Source organism: Chrysochloris asiatica, unplaced genomic scaffold (assembly GCF_000296735.1).
Source record: "Chrysochloris asiatica unplaced genomic scaffold, ChrAsi1.0 scaffold00425, whole genome shotgun sequence".
Lineage (NCBI taxonomy): Eukaryota > Metazoa > Chordata > Mammalia > Afrosoricida > Chrysochloridae > Chrysochloris > Chrysochloris asiatica.
The window spans coordinates 521,040-542,244 of NW_006408943.1; the positions used below are offsets into that span (position 1 = coordinate 521,040).

Below are 21,205 nucleotides of genomic sequence, written 5' to 3' on the forward strand. Positions count from 1 at the left end.
TATTTTCAATAACCTCATATGCATGCGAATGTTGGTCAGTGAATAAGAAAGATTGTGGAAGAATTGATGCATTTGATTTATAGTGTTGGAGGAGAATATTGAAAGTACCATGGACTACTAGAAGAACAAACAAATCTGTGTTGAAGGAATTATAGCCAGTGTACTCCTTAATGCCAGTATGGCCAGACTTCGTATCTCATACTTCAAACATGTCAGGAGGGACAAGTCACTGGAGAAGGATATCATGTTTGGTTAAGTGGAGGGTCGAAGAAGAAGAAGACGATCCCCAAGGAGATGGATTGGCAAAGTGGCCGTATCAATGGGCTCAAGCATGGCAACAATTGTGAGGTTAGCCCAGGACTGGGCAGTGTTTCGTTATGTTGTGAATAGGGTGGTTTTGAGTCAGTACCAAGTCAGTAGCACCTTACAACATCTACAATTGTCCTCTACTCCTTCCTAGGGTCAACAGAGGTTGTGACAGCTCAGTCTTCTTACATTGCTTCAGTCCCTTGCCACATATATGCAGTACTTTATTTTGTTGTTTTCTCTGCTTTCTGGACTAGTCCTTTGTTTTCCTAGTGTGTTCTTCTTGATGGTTTTGTCTTGTGGGGTCTTCCTTAGTGCAGTAGATGAAGGCATTGGATTCTGGGTCTGCACAATTCATTTTCTAAACCAGTAGGGTCGCTATGAGTCAATACCGACTCGATGATACCTAACAACAACAATTGTCTACTTTCCTGTCCCAGGGTTATTCTAACCAAGAGTTATTCGGACATCAGACCAGCATCTGCTCTCAGTCTGGACACCTTTATCATTGCTATGACTGCCTTCCTTTAATATTTTATATCTTGCCTGAGTTTTCCCCAAGACTCCTAATTCCTGTGTGTCTCTGCCTACAAAAATTGTGTAGGCGCATTTTCAAATACTTGATTTATCTACGTGTTTATCTTTTCTTTTTCCCCAGTATCATTTGTAAGTTGTAGACATGATGATATTTTATCTCCAAATACATCACCATTGAGGTTAAATGCCGTTGAATCGGTTCTGACTCATAGCAATCTTACGCACAACAACATAACTTTCCTCAGTCCTGCTCCATCCATATAATTAATGCTACGCTTGGGCCCATTGCTGCTGCCACTGTGTCCTTTCATCTAGTTGGAGTCTCCCTTTTTTTGATGTCCCTCCACTTTATCAAGTATGATGTCCTTCTCCAGGGACTGGTCCCTCCTTATAATATGTTCAAAGTGTAAGAGATGAAGTCTGGCCATCCTGGCTTCTAAGGAGCATTCTCATTTTACTTCTTCCAACACAGATTGATTTCTTCTTCTGTCCATGGTACCTTTAATATTCTTCTCCAACACCATACCTCAAATGCATCAATTCTTCTACACTGTCCTTATTCACTGTCCAACGTTTGCATGCATATGAGGCAGTTGAAAATACCATGGCTTGGGTCATGCGCCCCTTAGTCTGCAAACTGACATTTTTGCTCTGGAACACTTTAAAGAGGGTTTGGGCAGCAGATTTGCCTAATGCAATTCATCGTTTGATTTCTTGACTGCTGCTTCCATGAGTGTTGATGGTGGCTCCAAGCAAAATGAAATCTTTGACAACTCCAATCTTTTCTCCATTCATCATGTTGTTATTTATTGGCCCAGTTGTGTGGATTTTTGTTTTGTTTACATTGTGATACAAGGCTGTGGTCTTTTATTTTCATCAACAAGTATTTTAAGTCGTCTTTCAGCAATCTAGGGTGTATCATCTGCATATTGCACGTTGTTAATGGGTCTTTTGCCATCAACGTTGTTGTTGTTAAGTGCCATCGAGTTGGTTCCGACGTATAGCGACCCTGTACAGGGTTTCCTAGGCTGTAAATCTTTACGGGAGCAGAAAGCCTCATCTTTCTCCCACGGAGCGGCTGGTAGTTTCCAACTGCTGACCTTGAGGTTCGCAGCCTGATTTGTAACCACTACGCTACCAGTGCCATCAACATAGATCTTTTAAAATAAGGGCATTCTGAAAATATTATGCTTGGTGAAATAAGTTAGTCATAAAAGGACAAATATTATATGACCCCACTTATATGAAATAGACAAATGTATTGGAGTCCTGGTGGTGCTGTGGGTTAGGCATTGGGCTGCTATTTGCAATGTTGGTGGTTCTAACCCACCCGTTGTTCTGAAGGAGAAAGATAAGTCTGTCTGCTTCTGTAAAGGTTTATACTCTTGCCAACTGTACACAGGGTTGCTATGAGTAGGATTTGTGTTTATGTAAACCAAAGTTCATTAGTAGTTAGCAGTGGTGGGAGGGAGGGGTGAGTATAGAGGGCACGGAGTTTCTGTTAATGGTGAATGATGCTGGAATCGTTTGGCAATGGATAGTAGTGATGGTTGTGCAACATGACAAACGTAACAAAAATCATTGAATTGTAAATGTAAAAATGTGATTTTATGTGTTTTTACCACAAAACAAGAGAAAACTGATCATGCAGTATGACATGAAAGAAAATGATGACAGCCTCTTATATAAATGTAATTGTTGTATTTTGAAAATGAATAAAAATTTGGTAAAGTTATGTAACTATCATGGTAAGTACCTCCTACCTGCCCCCCATGTGTGTCTGTTACAGCTATTTGAGAAGTAACGGGTTATAATTTAGTGATCCTCAGTTAGCACACTCCCTTGGCCATGTCCACAGGCAGGCCTCTCCTTGGCCCTTGACCTCTTGCAGCTATTAAGTTGGCCGGGACTCTGCCCTGCTTGGCAGATGTTGACTAGCTCTGTAGCTCTGCCATTAAGTACCTGGGAAGCCCCATTCTACCAGGAAGCCTCCTGCCCCAAGGAGCTCAGCCCTTTTGTTTGTGGGTTGGTGTGCCCACTGTAACTGCCTTGTTCTGTGGGCCAGGAATCCCACTGCACAGCCTTGTGCCCATTTCCTGGTTCTGCCCCTTCACTTCTCTCCATCTTGTACCATCTCCGATATTAACATCTCTCTCTCGCTTTCTCCTGGGCCTAGGGGTTCTTAGCATAGGGACCCCTGACCCAAAGGATGTGGTTCTACTCCCAGCTCTTCTGTTTTGACATGAGGTATCCTTTTCTGCCTTTGAAACAGTTCATTTTAAGCCTCGAGTGAAGATAAACCTGGCCAGTCCCCTTATTAATGTTCCATACATATTATTTGCATGGTCCCATCCCCATAGAGTACCATGTACTTTATTTGTATTATTAGCAAGCTATCCAATTTCTTTGATGGATTGGACCTTGACACAAACCTTAATGGAAGGGCCTTGACAGACATCTCATTTGCATAGTCATTTGGTGGTAGTTGTAAGAGTCCTGGTGTGGCACTGGACTGCAAAGTCGGTTTGTATAACAAAGTTGGTGGTTCAAGCTCACCAGCTGCTCTTTGGAAACCCTGTACAGGATTGCTATAGGTTGGAACCAACTCAACAGTACTTCCCAGCAACAACAAACAAGACCCTGGTGAGAAACAGATGTAGACCCCATCCAAATTCATGTGTTGCATTTGGTAATTGTCGGTTTATTCTGGAAGAGACCTCTACATCCTTTTTGATTGGCATTGCCTCGTTGAAGAGAACAAGCTAGTGTCTTGTGGAGTGGTTGATGTTGGGGGTTCATCTTATTCCTCATGTTGTTGTTGAATGTGGTGCTTTACCCCTAGTGTTTCCTGAGAGTGGGAGATGGTGTGGTTTGATCCTGGACTTTGGCACAAGCATGTGATTGTCATTGCTGTGTGTGCTGCACAGCCCAACCCATCCCATCCCATCTGCAGGCACATGTGCTAAACTGTTTCATTGCTTATAAGGCCAAGTGTGACCACTAGCCCCCAGATGTGTCTAGTGGGAAGATATGTTTTTCACTTCTGCAGAGAATTCTAAGGGCCTTTCTTTGACTCCACATGAATATTTTGTATCCCAACAACCTACTGTTTAAACATTCTTTGCTTGGACAAATTATTTATTGGCATTTTCAAAATGGTCATTTTTCTGTTATCTTTATTAGCTGACATTATTCTATAAAAGAGAACTTTCTCCCATTAACCAGGAATAAACGACAACTACTTCTTCCAAAGAAGATGGGACAAATGTTTAATTCTTTCCCTTTATGGCCAATTTTCAGGGTAAGACATTGGTGTAATCTATAAGTGGTGGTTATGGGGTCACTCTTACCTCTTGGATTTCTGTTCTTCATTGTGGTACATTCATTATTCTTACTGTTTGATGCTGGGATTTCCCCACATTTGGTCAGTGGGAGTCCTTCAGGTTAGCTGGTGAGCCCTCTGACATGCTCTAAGTGGACCCTGAGCACATCCTTGCTTTTGGGAACATACAGTGTCTCAGGCTTGTCTTATATTTTCTCTGCTCCAAACCTGACATCACCCATTTCTCCTGGTCACCTGGTCACCCCTGGTGGGCAGTGCTTCTTAGAGCTAAGGACTTGGGGTGCCTTTGGTTCTGAGGCATCATTGCTCCTTCGCCTCTCACTGGGCCAAGCCAGGGAATACATGTCAGCACTGAGGTCTTACTGATATTCCAACTCAAAATTGGAGGTTTTTTTCCTTAAGGAAGAGTACTTATATTTCGTTATGGCACTATAGGAAAAGCACTAGATTGCTAAGTGCAAGGGTGGAGGTTCAAACCCATCAGCGGCTCCTTGGAAACCCTATACAGGGTCACTATGAGTCGGAACTGACTCAGTGACACTTCACAACAACAACAGTGTAGGATAAGCACTGCAAGGTCGGCAGTTCAAACTCAGCCAGCTGCTCCTTGGAAATTCTATGAGGCAGAACCGACTCAACAACACTTAACAACCACCACCACCAGAGGTACTATTTGTATTAACATTAGCGATGTACTTCTGTAAATGCAATCTCTGTAGTAGTAAAGACCTGTGGGAGGGCTGTTCTCTTCTGTCACATGGAGTTGTTAAGACTTGAAATCAACTCCACCAGTAAGGTCAAGTAAATCAGTAAAGATCTGATCAGGAACCATGGGTTTCGCTGTTCTTGTTAAGTGCTATCGAATCTGTTCTGACTCATAGTGACCCTGTGTAGAGTTTCTGAGGAGCAACTGGTGAATTTGAACCACTGACCTGTGTTCAAACCGACCTTTTGGTTGAGTGCTGAGGGGGGAAAGGAGGATTTCTTTCGAGTTCTTTCTGCCTTAGGCTGTAGCCCACTGAAGATTAGAGGCTGGGCTGTGCGATCAAACGTCCCTGGCAAGCTTCCAGGTTGGCAGGCAGCCACATTCACTTGTTTCTGTTTGTTTTTAAGTTTATTTGCTTTCTGTCCTTTGTGATTTAACTTCTTTCGTATGTAAAACATTTACATGTTTCAGAAATCAAAGCTAGAGTAAAACTCAAAGTTTCCTTCTATCCCTCTGGCATAGTCCCACTTGCTCAGCCTCTTAGATGCAGTTTTCGTTTCCGTGTTAACTTTCTAGGGGTTAGTTTTGTTGTCATAGCCGATGTGGGCTTGTTTGTGGGTCCTCCCCCTCACTTGAGAGGGGAGGGCAAAAATAAGCAAATGCTGAGTATATTTTTCTTTTCTTTTTTTTACGTATACAAAAGGTAACATTTCCAACTGTACCTTTTTCCTATCTTGCTCTTTTCAGTCAATATTTATATCCCAGAACCTCGCTCTGTATTGAAGTCATTGGCATTTGGCTTTCTGTCTGCGCAGGGCTCTGGTGTGTGGGTGTTGCATAGTTTTCTCAGCTGGTCTTCAACTGGTGGACATTTGAGCTGTCCCTAGGATTTTGGTATGATATGCAACGTGGTAATGAAGAATCATGTATTTCTGGTGTTTTCTCCTTGTGGAAGCTGTGGTTTTCAGGTCCATGTCTAGGAGAGGAACTAAGATCAAAGTAAGGGTTTCTGCTGTGTTACTCTTCTGAGCTCCCACTAGTGATGTGTGCCCAGTCCACATCCTCTCAGCTTTGCCACCACAATGGCTTGTTAAGCTTTGGGATTTCTATAGACTGATTGTTTTGAAACAGCTCTCAGTATGGTGTGGGTTTATATTTTTTATGAGTGAAGCTGAGCATCTTTTATGTTATTTAGGTCATTTGTCTTTTTTTTTTTTTTTCCTGGAAAGTTCGATTCATGTCTTTTCTTCAAATTTTTTTCCTCTCATGAAAGATTGGTTTGAACCACAAAGTGGTCAGTTTGAACTTCCCCAGCCGCTCCTTGGAAATCCTGTACAGGGTCCCTATGAGTCGGAACTGACTTGATGGCACTCAGCCAGCCACAAAGGGAGGAGAATACTTAGGGGTGTCCTTTTTAGTCTTCTCCTTTCTTTCCTCTTTTTTGGGGGGGAACATCCAGGGAAGAGAGTGTTTAGAGGTGTCATTTGGAAAACTGGCTGAAAAGTTAAAGCCGCCTATCTGTCTCTTTGATTAGGAGGCCAGGCAGTGGGGGCTGGGGCCATCAGGGTGGTACCAAGGGCTCCAGCATGTACAAGCCCAGGGGCTGGGATCTCTGAATGGCGTGCTGACATGGAAACAGTCCAGTTCACTCAGAGCTAACCCTCTTGGGTGTCTTTGGCCTTCATTGGTCCTGTGACTTGGTCTGCTCACTGGGGACAGGCCCCCTGTGCCTGGTCTCTGTGGCCAGCTTCCCTTGGATTATGTTCCCTCATTACCTCTCCTCCCTGTGAGACACCCTCACTCCCACTCTGGGGCCAGAGCTAGGCAGAGCAGTGCTGCTTGGTGCCATTCCCCTGGGGTTCACCCTAGGGCCCTTGGCCCCCACTCTCCTTCAGCCTCACTCCCCCTCCCCCCCCCCCCCCCCCCCCCCCCCCCCCAGTGCTGGAGCCCTGGGACTCAGACTGTTCCTCGTCCAGCCCTCAGCCCTCCACTGCTGTACTGCCCTTGGCCTTGGGGAAAAGCAGTGGGGTGCTATCTGGTCCTCTCCACTGGGGTCAGACTGCTTATGAATGGTGGTCCCATGGACCCAGCACATGGAGTCCCCTTCCTCCTGGAGCCTAGTGCTCCTGGCCATGGGGGCCTCCTAACTGTCGCTCCTGGTATTGACAGAAGAGGGAGCAATGTTCTTGTTTTTAAAGGTTTTTATTGTGGGTTGAGTGAAAGTTTACAGGGCAGATCATCAGTTTTACATTCAACAAATGTACCATCACTTAACAATATTTCTCTCTATTCACGTTTGCTTTTTTTAAAAAAACACAAACAAAAACATTCAGGCATATATAATTATTTACACCTCCAACGGGCACATTCTGCAAGTCTGCCTCTTGGCTGCCAGCTCTCAGTCCCACTCTTCCCCTGAATCTAGAGTCCTCAGCTGCTCCACCTCTCCATGTCCCCATCTCTGCCTCCGTCTCTGGCATTGCTGCTTCTCTGGATAAGGTCCCACATTCCACTTGTGCTTTTTTCCCTTGATGGTCCTAGGGTCCCCTGTTTCTGGACTGTAAGATTAACCACTGCCCTGTTTTTGTTACAAAACTTCCTCTTTTTACAATTGTGACAGTCACAATTAGTCAGGATAACAATTACTCACTGTTGAATTGTTAGAATCTTATCCCCATCTCTTTTCACCAGACCCATCTAGACAAGATGAAAACTATTCAGTGAGTATTCTTCCTCCCCCTCCCCCCAATGCAATGTTCTTTTGAATGTATTTCTCAACATTGTTGCTCCTGCACTTTAACGGATGGTGATTTCAGTGGCATTTTTGCCAAGTAAGAGTTAACGACAATGCCACCTCAAAAAGATGAAGGCAGGGAGGCAACCTGGTTCCCAACTGGTTGTTCTTGAGGGCAGATGTGAAGCCCACCCCTCGCGGCACCTGTTACTATAGTGGTGGTGGTGGGAGAGATGTGAGTGTAGGGGAAGGGTTTGTGCTCTCCTAACTGGGGCATTTAAGACTCTTGTCCTCTCAGCTCTGAGAGTATGCGTGTGTGTGGATGTATATTCCAGTTTTGATGGCAGGTGTGGGACATATTTTTTCCTTAATCCTGTGCGCCCAAAGTCATAAATCCTTGGCCATGCCCTCAGGTCCTTCTGCCCAGCAACAGACTGGTTTACAAGGACGTGGTAAACGCTATAAATCTCATTTCAGGAGAAACTGATTGCATGGATTGGAAAGAAACCTAGTCTCCCGAACCTGACTCTTTCATTTTGTTAATTTGGATAGTTGATGATATGCTTTGTGATTAATGTGTTTATTGAATCGTGGCTGCGATGGAAGCAGAATTAGTAATCATGATCAGAGCAGAAATCTCTGCCAAGTGAGAAGATGATGAATGAATCCAATTCCTTTTACACTCGTGGGCTCTCTTTCACACAGGATCTCCTGGCTTCCAGCTCAGGTACATGGTGGACCCCGGGTTCCTGAAACCTGGGGAGCAGCGCTGGTTCCTCCGGTACCTGGCCATGCAGACCCTGCAGATTGATGTTTGGGATGGCGATGCTCTGCTGCTCATCGGCTCAACCGCTGTCCAGATGAAGGTAATGTGTCTCCCTATGGGAGCTTGGTCTAGGTAGTGTGCCCCGTAGGTGCATGTGCAGTAGTGTTAGTCCACACCTAGCATCTCTGTTCCCTCAAATGGCAGTCTGCTGTGCCCTCTCCTTTCAGAATGGGAAAGGTGGCTCACAGAGCTTTAATTCGGTAATTCTAGGTGTTTCCTCCAGGAACCCATATGATCAAAGTCTGCCATCAGTTTCTCCAACAAACTCCCAGTCATGCCAGGCCATTTTCCACTCCTGGGAATGTGATTGCATACTCTCCCTAAGGAGTCCTTGGGTGTGCAGACAGGTAATGTGCTTGGCTACTAACCTAAAGCTTGGAGGTTCGAGTCTACCCAGATATCCTAGGAGGAAGGTCTGGCAATCTACTATTGAAAGATCAGATCTTAAAAAACCCATGAAACATAGTGTTCAGGAGTTGGTGTCGACTCAGCGTTCACTGGTTTTTAAATTCCCTGAAGACAGGTGCTAGACTGGTCTTAGTTATTACCATGCTGGGACCAGGGTTGCCAGAGGGTTGGTATGACTATTGAGTGAGTGATTGAATAAATGAATGAGCAAGTGATTGAAGGAAGGAAGGAATGGTTGGGGTGTAAAAATATCATCTATTCCTGTTAAGTGCACTATGTTTTTCTAAACGCTCATCACCACTCTTGTATACTAAGGCCTCCATCAGCCTGATTGCCCTGCATACTTCCAGGTTTCTCTGAACCTTCTGCTGCATGCAGGAGATCTAGATCTGTTTATTATTATTATTATTATTATTGTGAATTGAGTGACATGGGAGAACGTTGTGCCCTCTCGTTTGAAACTCATTGTTTCATTGCAACGATTACAGTCCCCTCTGTGTATCATCATTCAACAGTATTTGCTTCTATTCCCTCTGTTTTTTGGGGGTGGGGTAGGGGTGAAGGGAGGATGTACCCCAAAACACTCAGAAATATATTATCATGTAAACAGTAAAAAAGCACATTCTGCAAGCCTGCCTCCTGGCTGCCAGCACACAGCCTTTCTCTTTCCATGAGTCTAGAGTCGGGATCTGTTTCTGTTGCTGTAAAAAGATATATACAATGAATAAATCATTGGTCTTGAAAAATGCTATCAAGCAGTCAATCTCTGGAGTTGTTTCTATTAACAAGGCCATAATTTCCAACTACTGATCCTTTTGTTTCCAAAGTTCACATTCCAATCACCAGTAATTATTAATGCATTTTGATTCCAATCATGAGTAATTATTAATACATCTTGATTGCATGTTTGGTTAGTTTCAGACTACAGAAGTTGGTTAAAACCTTCAGTTTCTTCATCTTTACCCTTAGGGGTTAGTGTGTAAATTTGAATAATAGTCATATTACCAGGTCTTCTTTGTAGGTATGTGGCTATTATCCATTCATTGACAGCATTGTTCTTCAGGCTATATCTTGAGATGTTAATTTTGACGATTAATGTAACTTCATTCCTCTTGAATTTGTCATTCCCAGAATAGTAGAACATATAATTGTCTGAATGAAAATCACCAGTATTCGTCCATTTCAGTTAACTAATGCTTAGGATATTGATGTTTATACATGAATAAAGCAAAGCATTATTAAAACTAGAGGAGAGTGAAGATCAAAATGGATGTCAGAAGAGAATCTAAAACTTGCTCTTAAATGTAGAGTAGTTAAAGTGAATGGAAGGTATAATGAAGTGAAAGAGCTGAACAGAAGATACCAAAAGGTGGCTCAAGAAGACAGAGTAAGGAACTATAATGAAATTTACAAAAAATGGCAGTTAGAAAGTCAAAATGGAAGAATACAGTGAGCATTTCTCAAACTAACAGAACTGAATTAAAAATTCAAGCCTTGAGTTGCAATGTTGAAGAATTTTTTACCGGCAAAATATTGAACGAAGCAGGAAGCATCAAAAGAAGAGAAGGAAGGAATACAAAGAGATGCTGTACCAAAAAGAATGGTTGGCATTCAGCCATTTCAGGAAGAGCATGTGATAAACACTGATAGTATTGGCAAGTCCTAGCTACCCTGAAGGTGTTGATGAAAAAACCAGGCCTCAGGAGTGGGCAGAATACCAGTTGAGATGTTTCAACAAATGGATGCAACAATGAAAGTGCTTACTCCTCTGTGCCAGGACATTTGGAAGACAGGTACCTGGCCAACTGACTGGAAGAGTTCCATATTTATGCCGATTCCAAAGAAAGTTGATCCAACAGAATGCTGTAATTACTGAACAATGTCATTAATACTATATATTAATGGATTCTTTAAAAATGATTGTTGTAGTAGTACATTGACAGAGAACTGCCAGAAATTCACGCTGGATTCAGAAGAGGAAATTTTTGATGTCGGATGGATCTTGGCTGAAAGCAGAGAAGATCAGAAAGATGTTTGCCTGTGTGTTATTGATTTTGCAATGACATTAGACTATGTGGATCACAACAAATTAAGGATATAATTGCAAATAATGGATATTCCAGAACACTTAATTGTGCTCATGAAGAACCTGTTCATAGACCAAGAGGCAGTTGCTTGAACAAAACAGGGCCTACAACATGGTTTAAAATAAGGAAAATAGTATGCTAAGCAGATAGATAATCAGAGAAGTCAGACTAAGTGAAGAAGAATGTGGCATCAGGATTAGAAGGAAACTCATTAGCAACCTGTAATATGTAGATGATACCACCTTGTATGCGGAAAGCGAAGAGGACTTGAAGCACTTACTGATGAAAGTCAAAGACTACAGTCTGTGGTGTGCGCTATACTTCAATATGAAGCAAAAATCCTCACAACTGGACTAATAAAGAGTGTCATGATAAATGGGGAAAAGATTGGCATGGCCAAAGGTTTTGTTTTACTTGGATCCACAACCAATACCCATGGAACCAGGAAATTATTGTATTGGGCAGGTCTTTTACAAAATTACTTCTTTAAAGTATTAGGAAGTAAAACTGTCACTCTGAGGACTCAAGTGCGCATGACCCAAGTTTTATTATTTTCAATCGTCTCATATGCATGCAAAACCTGATAACGAATAAGGAAGACCATCGAAGAATTGACAGCATTGAATTGATGCTTTCTGGAGGAGGGTTTCACTTCGTTGCACCCTGTGCTCCCTCCCATCTACCTGTGAGAATGCTCTAGAGAATGGTCAGAGAAGATTGAGTGACCTCTCACAGCCAGACAATCCTGTACCCCAGCTCCGACTCCTCGGCTGCTGCTGTGAGGTCCCCATCCCCCAGGAAGACCTTCCAAGCCCTGTGCTTGGGCAGAGGATATAGGGACTGCACTGGATTAGCAGGAAGGCCTCCTGACTGTGTCCTGCATCTGGACTTTGACCACCCTCACCCACTCTGACCAGCCTTGGGCTGACTTCCTTAATCTGAGTCGCTGACCCTGGTGTGGACCTTTGTCCTGTTGCTCCCTTTCCTTGGCAGGCTCTTCCCTGCTTCTCATGCTATAGACTCAGGCTCCGGCCCTGGAGTCTACCCGCTGGGCATGCGCTGACTTTCAGCGTTACTGTCTGCTGAGACCAATGTCTGTCTGCTGGTGTTTTGTCCCCCTTCCCTTCCCTTCTAGCTCATTAGTTCCTGAGAGCAGGGACGTTGCTGCTTCTGCCCCTGCTCTGACCCCAGGCTGCCATGATGAGTCGTGGAAAGAAGGGCCTGTGTCCTCAAGCTGCTCTCTGCCTATTGTCTTTGCAATCCCTTGTGCATATCACCAGCCCATTTTGCAGCTACTCTCTGGGTACAACTGGGTTGATTCCACTCTTACTTCCTCTAGTGATGTCCCTCTTACCAGCTGCTGGCCCTATTCCACCAGCCACTGCTGATTGACTAGTGGGGGTCATCCATCCACTAGTAATACTGTGCATGAAATTGAGATAGGACGAGGTGGGCTATAGTGGTTGTATTGTAGCTTGAGGGGCAGGAAAGTTCTTTTCAAAGAGGTGACCAGCAGGCTGAACCCCATGTTCAGGGAGAGCAGAGCCCTCAGGCCAACATGCACTTAATGGACCTGTAACCAAAGCAGTGACATGTCGCTGGTGCAGCCTTCTTCACTCATACCTTGATGTCTCTCATGGGTCAGGTGAACTCTGAACCCTCGATCTGGCAAGGACATCATTGCTATCTGCCTCCACACCATGCTCAGCCCATCCCTTGATGCTCTCCACAGCCCGTCTTCTACTCCACGGGCCCATCTCTCAGCCGCACTAGAGCTCACTTCATGTCCTGTGGCTCTGGGCCTCAGTCAGAGGCTTGGGGACCTCAGGGTCTGCCCACTCCTGGGTGACTTGGATCTGCTCAGGTCCTCTCCTGAAGGAGTAACCCCTTCTGGGCAGCTGCGGTGCCATCTATGTCCCCAGTGTCTAGCAGGGCTTGTTCAGTTGCCACTCTGGTTGGGTTTTCTTAAAGATTCATGAGAAAGACTATGAATTGAAAGGCAAAGATCCTAGGAAGTAGTGGGCTTCTGCCTGGTTTACAAGTTTGTGTACATGTCGGGTTCTTGTCCCTCCTCCTCCTCAGTGGCCTTCTTGATGGGTGGGGAGCTCCTAAATGTTTATGGGGGCACCGGGAGGTGGACCATGGACTGACTCTGGCTTCTGAACATGTTTCTTACACAGCATCTCCTCCGCCAAGGGCGGCCTGCTGTCCAAGTCTCACATGAACTTGAGGTGGTGGCAACAGAATATGAACAAGATGTGGTTGTAGTCAGTGGAGACATGACCCGATTTGGCAGCGTCAAGCCCATTGGTGTCCACACGGTGGTGAAGGGCCGGCTGCATTTGACCTTGGCCAATGTGGGTAAGATCCAAGTATCCTTGCCAGCCTTTTTCTGTTTCCCAGGCAGTGTCTTGTCTCCTCTGCTAGAAGGCCAACTCTCTTGGGTGAGTCACATCCTGAGCATGGTCTTATACCCTTAGTAGGAATTCAGTGAGATTCCTGTTAGCCTGCCTCCTGAGAATCTGACTTTGGCCACTAAGAACTTGACCTTGGTCACTGATAGCATGACCTTGTCTCCTGGGAGTCTGACTTTGATCACTGAGACCTTGGTCCCTGAGAGTCTGACTGGGCACCGAGTGCTGTGTGTCCTTAGCTCATTTCTGATCAGGATTGGAGACCACTAGTCTGATGGTCTTGCCCATATTTACTTCTTGGTGTTAGTCATGGGACATTTCTAACAGCCCTCAAACAAAGTGAATAGGTTCCAAGGAAGATGTTCATTGGAGTTCAGCCCACCACGCTGTTCATCAAGGAGGAGAGAAGAGAAGGACTCTGAAATGTTTGCACACTTGTGAGCAGGAGAGTGGGGTAGTGTGTTCTCCAAAGACACTGAGCTCTAACTCCCATCATCCTGCGGCCTGGGTGTGGAAAGCCAGCAGGTAGGCTGCATGTGGTTCAGGATGGACCTACCTAGGGTGTCCCAGAAGCTTTGACTGGGCTGATGATGGGGTAGGCAGACAGAGAGGCATGGAGCTGGGTGTGCCTGCTGTGTGGCCTGAGACATGGGAACCAACAGGGACCCCCTGGGACAAGTGACAAATCACTGGGTCTCCCTAGTGGGGACTCTAGAAAAACTGAGGCTTTGTCTTAGCAATACAGAAGGCACAACAAAACCAAGCTGTTTGAGGTTTCTGCAGCTGTTTTATTAGGGAATTTTCCATTCTTCAGAACCCAGGCTGATTCTAAATCCTCCAACCCCACAGGCCCGCTCCGCTAGTGCCGATGATGCACTAAGGCCTGTAGCTGAGGAGCCGCAAGCATACAACTCATTAGGTCTGGCGGAGGGTGTCTGCCTGCTTGTTTGCAGATGTAAAAGCCAAGGCAGCTTTGGAAGTAGACAATATGGGAGCAGCAAAACTCAATTAGGTCCTGGAGAAATGAGTGAGCCACATGTGAGCAGTGGACATGATTCAAAAGCGCCTCTAACATCGGCAGGCCTGGCGTTGCGTGGAGCATTCTCCTTCCTAGACTGTGCCTGACTGGGTATTTTTACATTGAATTCAGCAGCCCCACAAATGTGCAGTGACTCCAGGTTCTAAAATCTTATCTGCAGAAGAAAGATTAGCTCCATTATATGCTATCTTAAATTGTCATTTTCATACTTTGCCTGCAAGAGGGAGATAAGCTCTTGGGGAAGAGCGTAGGCCTTCCCCAGCTCGAGAGGCCTGGCTGCAGCGCTGCAGAGGGAGATTAGCCAAGGACAGACGCCAGACCTGGTGCACTGTGCGACCGTGCAGCGCCCTTTGATTTCCTCGGTAAACTTGGCAGTTTCAAGGGAGAAGAAAGAAGTCTTGTGGCCTTTATTTCTTCATAAAATCAGTTATTGTACATTGAGCAGAGGAGCTCGCCTGCAAATTGGTTGATGACTGTGTAAGTCTCCAGGATGGCAGAGGGAATCAAAGGCAGGGCCTTGATCCTGGACGACCAGCTCTCAGGCCTTTACCTGGAGGTCACATTTGAGGCCAAAGTAGAAGCATCCACTGCAGATGTGCAGCGGTGGTATTGGCCAGTCCCCCAGTTCCCTTGTAGATCTTCTCATGAGGGCAATGTGTACAGGACTGGTGGCTTCTCATCTTGTGCAGGGTCTTTGTGTTTTCAAACAACCACTTTGCATGTGTCCTTTGATGGTCTCTTGTCACATAAAGGTTGTAGGGACCATACTATTTACTTTGTTCCCAGGATCATTGCTGTGAAGCAAGACGATGGGTGACTGGTAGTCCATTTGTCACTTATCTCCTGCAGCCCCCTGGAGGGGCTGTCCTGGGGACACAAGGGCTGCCCTGGCCACCACGGGGAGCACCAGTGGAGCCCCCATCTCACTGAAAGCAGGAGCACTGGGGCAGCTCGCCATCCCCGACACACCCTGATGATGGGCAGCCTTGCTGTCTCCTGTCAATCCAGGGCATCCCTGTCATGCAGAAACCAGAGTGGCCTGTGTAACCGTGGTCAGAGGAGGCCACAGCGCAGCCCACAGGGCCCTTCGTCTGCCATGTCACAGGAATGGTCACTGTGCTCTCTTGGAGGGCCAGAGCTCCAGCAGTGTAGCCCTGAGGTGTCCTGACCTGAGCCTGACATGGCAGTGGCTTCCTGGTTTCCATGTGCCCCTCAGAGAGGAACATGCTCCCAAGGCCTACCTACCTGGTCATTGCTGTTAGAAATGGATGGATCAGAGAGACTCTTCACTACAGCCTACTGAATCAAGGTGGCCACAAAAGCTACAGAAGATTCGCAGGTCTCCCTCAGGGTGCCTGAGGTTGCAGGCAGCTTGCCAGATGCCCACGACACCTGATGGTTGACTGAGTAGCTTATTCCAGTATGGTGTGGGAAAAGACAGAGAGTTGGTCAAGACCTGCCAGCCTGGAGCCATCCCCTGGCCGTGAATGTCTATGGGAAGCAGCACAGGAACAAGACGTGTGGACTGCTTGGGGTCCATGGGAGGCTGTGAGGCTCAGTGCCCTCGGTCCTTGTGACACCTGCTGAGCCCTTACACATGTGAGTCTCTATGAGGCCACTGACCATTTCCTGCTCATCACGATGTTGGCTGGGACCCTCCCAGTGGGCTGATGAACAGGCAAGTTCAAGTACCCATCTGGCTCCAGAACGTCCTTCTTTGACTTAGAAGATGAACAGGCCGTGAGAGATTGATATTTGTCCATGCAAAGGATTTTTTCAGGACAGGATCATGGCACTTGGTGGGAAGATGTGTTTTGACCTAAATATGAAGGCTTTATACTTTATTGGTATTTTCAATAATCTCCTTTGCATGCGAAAGCTGGACAGTGAATAAGGAAGACCACAGAAGAATTGATGCTTTTGAGTCATGGTGTTGGAGGAGAATATTGAAAGTGCCATGGGCTGCCCATAGAACCAACAGATCTGTGTTGGAAGAAGTGCAGCCAGAGTGCTCCTTGGAGGCCAGGATGTCCAAACTTTGTCTCTCATACTTTGGACATATTGTCAGGAGGGACTAGTCGCTGGAGAAGTTTATAATGTTTGGTAGGGTGGAGGATCAGAGAAAAAGAGGAAGACCCCCAGTAAGATGGATTGGCTAAGTGGCAGCATCAGTGGGCTCAAACGTGGCAACAATAGTGAGGTTGGCCCAGGATTGGGCAGTGTTTCGTTCTGCCGTGCATAAGGTCGCTATGAGTTGGCACCGACTCAATGGCACCTAACAACAAACAACATGATTTACTTCCACCACTTGTCTGTTTGTCCTACCATGGTGGCTTGTGTGTTGTTGTGATTCTGGAAGCTAAGCACCAGTATTTTAAATAATAGTAGGGTCACGTCACCCGTGCTATACAGGTTTCACATGAGCTTCCAGAAGTAGACAGTTTAAGAAGACAGAGCGGCAGACAATTTTGGAATGTTTAGTCACTGAAAATCCTATGAATAGCAGCAGAATACTGTTAGATAGCATCAGAATATTGAATATTGAAACATGATGAAGAGCACCAGAATATTGTCAGATACAGTGCCAGCAAATGAGCCTCTCAGGTTGGAAGTCAAAATGACACTGGGAAAGAGCTGCCTCCTCAAAGTAGAGTTGATCATGATGATGTGAATGGAGAAAAGCCTTTGGGACCTTAGTTTGCTGATGAGGCACAGCTTAAAATGAAGAGAAACAGCTGTAAGCATCCATTAATAATCAGAACATGGAATATACAAAGTATTAATCTGGGAAAGTTAGAAATTGTCAAAAATAAAATAGAATGCATAAACATTGATAGTCTAGGCTTATTGAGTTGAAATGGACTGGTATTGGTAATTTTGAATCTAACAGACACATATTTTATTATGCTGACAATGACAAGGTGAAGAGGAATGGCGTCATATTCATCATCAAACAGAACACGTCAAGATCTGAAGTACAACCCTGTCTGTGATAGGATAATATCCATACGCCAATAAGAAGACCAGTTAATACCACTATTATTCAAATTTACACACCAACCACTGAAGCCAGTGAAGATGAAATTGAAGAATTCTACCAACATCTTCAGTCTGAACTCGATCAAATACGCTATCAAGATACATTGATAATTCCTCGTAATTGGAATGCAAAGGTAGAAACAAAGAGGAAGGATCAGTGGTTGGAAAATATTGCCTTGGTGATAGAAATGATGCTGGAGATGGCATGATAGAATTTTGCAAGACCAATGACTTCTTCATTGCAAAAGCGTTTTTTTAAACAACATATAAGATGATTATACACATAGACCAATACACATGGATAGAATACACTGAAATGAAATTGACTGTATATATGGAAAGAGACAGTGGAAAGGCTCCATATCATCAGTCAAAACAAGGCCAGGGGCAGACTATGGAACAGACCATCAATTGTGTAGTTGAAAGTTCAGGCTAAAGTTCAAGAAAATTAATACAAGTCCACAAGAGCCAAAATATGACCTTAAACATATACCACTAGAATTTAGAGATCATATCAAGAACAGATTAAACACTAAAGACTGAAGACCAGAAGAGTTCTGGGATGACATCAAGAACATCATACAGGAAGAAAGCAAAAGGTTATTAAGACAATAAAGAAGGAAAAAAACAAAATGGATGTCAGAAGAGACTCTGAAACTTGCTTTCCAGCATAGAGCTACTAAAGCAAATGGAAGAAATGAGGAGGTAAAAGAGCTGAATAGAAAATTTCAAAGAGCAGCTCGAGAAGACAAAGTCAGATATAATGAATGTGCAAAGACCTGGAGTTAGAAAACCAAAAGGGAAGAACACACTTAGCATTTCTCAAGCTGAGGGAACTGAAAAAAAATTTTAAGCCTCAACTTGAAATATTGAAGGATTCTATGGACAAAATATTGAATGATGCAGAAAGCATCAAAAAAAGATGGAAGGAATACGCAGAGTCACTGTACCAAAAAGAAATGGTCAATGTTCAACCATTTCAAGAGGTAGCATATGATCAAGAGCCAGTGATGTTGAAGGAAAAAGTCTTAGGTGCATTAAAGACATCGGCAAAGAACAAGCTTCCAGGAATTTGATGGAATATAAATTGAAATCTTTCAATAATGTGATACAGCACTGCAGCCAGTCACTAATCTTTGCCAAGAAATTTGGAAGATGGCTAGTTGACCAGCTGACTGGAAGAGATCCATATGTGTGCCCATTCCAAAGAGAGGTGACCCAACAGAATGTGGAAATCATCAGACAATATTATTAATATCCCATGCAAGTAAATTTTTGCTAAAGATTATTAAAAATGGCTGCAAATATACATTGAAAGAGAACTGCCAAAGGTTCAAGCCAGATTCAGAAGAGAACGTTGAATGAGGGATATCAATGCTTACGTCAGATGGATTTTGGTTGAAAGCAGAGAATACCAGAAAGATGTTTACCTGTGCTTTATTGAGTATGCAGAGACTTTCGATTACGTGGATTATGACAAGCTACTACGGACAACATTGCAGAGAATGAGTATTCCATAACTCTTAATTTTGTTCATGAGGAACCTGTACATAAACCAGGAGGGAGTTGTTCTAATAGACCAAGGGAACACCGAATAGTTTAAAATCAGGAAAGCTGTGTGGTAGGGTTGTATTCTTTTACCACACTTATTATTCAGTCTGTATGCTAAACAGATGATCTGAGAGGCTATATTTTATAAAGCAGAATGTGGCGTCAGCATCGGAGAAGACTCATTAGCAACCTGTGATATGCAGATGATACAACCTTACCAATGCTGAATCTGAAGAGGACTTAAAATGCTTACTGATGAAGATCCAAGATTACAGTCTTCAGTATGGGTTGCACCTCAGTGTAAAGCAAACAAAAGTCCTTTTAACTGAACCAATAAATAAAAGTGGAGAAAAAATTGAAGTTGTCAAAGACTTCATTTTGATTGAATCCACAATCAACACTCATGCAAGCAGCAGCCAAGAAATCAGCACTCATGTAAACAGCAGCCTAATTCAACACAAAAAATGATATGTTGCATTAGGCAAATCTGCTGCACAAGACCTCTTTAAAGTTTTCAAGTGCATAGATGTCAGTTTGGGGACTAAGGTGCGCCCGACCTCAATATTTTCAATAGTGTGTGAAAGTTGAACAATGAATAAGGAAGATTGTAGAAGAGTTGATGCATTTGAGTTATGTTGTTGTTGTTGTTGTTGTTGTTGTTAAGTACCGTGGAGATGATTCTGACTCATGGTGAGCCTGCTCAGGGATTCTGAGGCTGTAAATCTTTACGGGAGCAGAACGCCTCATGTTTCTCCTGTGGAACTGCTGGTAGTTTCGAACTGTTGACCTTGAGGTTGGCAGCCCGACTGGTAACCACTACGCTACCAGAGTTATGGTGTTAGAGAAGACTATTGAAGGACTGTCTGTTTTGGAGGAAGTACAGCCAGAATGCTCCTTAGAAGCCAGGATGGTGAAACCTCGTCGCTCATACTTTGAACATGTTATTAGGAGGGATCAGTCCCTGGAGAAGGACGTCATGCTTGGTAAAGTGAAGGGTCAGTGAAAAAAGAGGAAGACCCTTAATGAAGATGGATTGGCATAGCAGTAGCAGCAATGGGCTCAATTGTAACAAAAATTATAAAGCTGTCACAGGACCAGACAGTGTTTCTTTCTGTAGTGCATAGGTTCTACGTGTCAGAACTGACTGGACAGCACCCAACAGCAACCAATAGGTGGTCTTCTGAAGAGAGTGTCTGTGTTGCCTTCCTAACATGTTACAACACTGACTCAGAAGAACCTGATGCAACTGTGTGTGTGGATGGCACCAAGTGTCCCCAGCAGCCACTGAGCCTGCCATGTGGAACTTCCCATGGACTAAGGGCAGGCAGGTGGACCTGGGACACAGCTGAGTAGAGGTCACTCCCTCTTCTAGGAGAATGGGGAGGTGCAGGGGCTCCCCCTTCCATCATCTCCCAGGAAAGCTGCCAGGATTCCGCCACACCTGGAAGTTCTCAGCATCGTCCTCTTGGGAATGGGGAGGTGGGCAGTGTCACAGCCTGTGTTTGGAACTGTGGTTCATTTGGAATGTGCCTTCCTTTACTCTCGTCTGCCTCATTCCAGATGAGGTGAAGTCCAGACCCAGAAGTAGTGAGTCCCAAGCTGGGGACTCCGGGGAGGTAGGGGCACCTGCCTGGGAGCCTTGCTCATGTACCCCGGGATTCCGGCCTGCTGGCTGAGTGAACAGACCCCACTAACAGCTCAGTCAGTGGAGAACATGTCAGACAGAGGTTTTTCCTGGTGAAGCTGCCTTTCCTGGGCAGCTCCAGCGAAGGTTCCATTGTGGAGCATCTTTGGCTGTCAAAGGCATCTGAAGTCTGACCCTTGGCGGAGAAGTGCATGGAGGCCTGCCCCTGATGATAGGCAGTCAGAGGCCGAGCTATAGTGGACCTACCAGGACTGGGAATCAAACCTGGTGTCACGTGCTCTCGTCCGTCCCCAGGAAGCGCAACAGCTGCTGAAGGTGAGAGTCTGAACACTGGAGTTGGAATTGTTCCAAGGAAAACAAGCTCTGCCTGCCACCTCTCAGATGCAAAACAAGCACAGAATAGAGCTCTGGTAGCATAGTGGTTACGAATTGGGCTGCAAACCTCAAGGTCAGCAGTTCGAAACTACCAGCTGTTCCGTGGGAGAAAGATAAGGCTTTCTGCTCCCTTAAAGATTTACAGCCTCGAAAACCCTGTACAGGGTTGTTATGAGTCAGAACCGACTTGCACGG

General features: G+C 44.9%; 1 protein-coding gene across 1 annotated transcript in view; it reads left to right on the plus strand.

Annotated features, from left to right (window-relative positions):
* Positions 1 to 21,205, plus strand: part of NPHP4 (nephronophthisis 4) — a 168,554-nt gene that overhangs the window by 133,268 nt on the left and 14,081 nt on the right. Inside the window, exons 16-17 of the mRNA XM_006876919.1 lie at positions 8,332 to 8,492; positions 13,128 to 13,308. Of these exons, the coding sequence (XP_006876981.1) occupies positions 8,332 to 8,492; positions 13,128 to 13,308 (342 nt within the window). The remainder of the gene's footprint in view (positions 1 to 8,331; positions 8,493 to 13,127; positions 13,309 to 21,205) is intronic.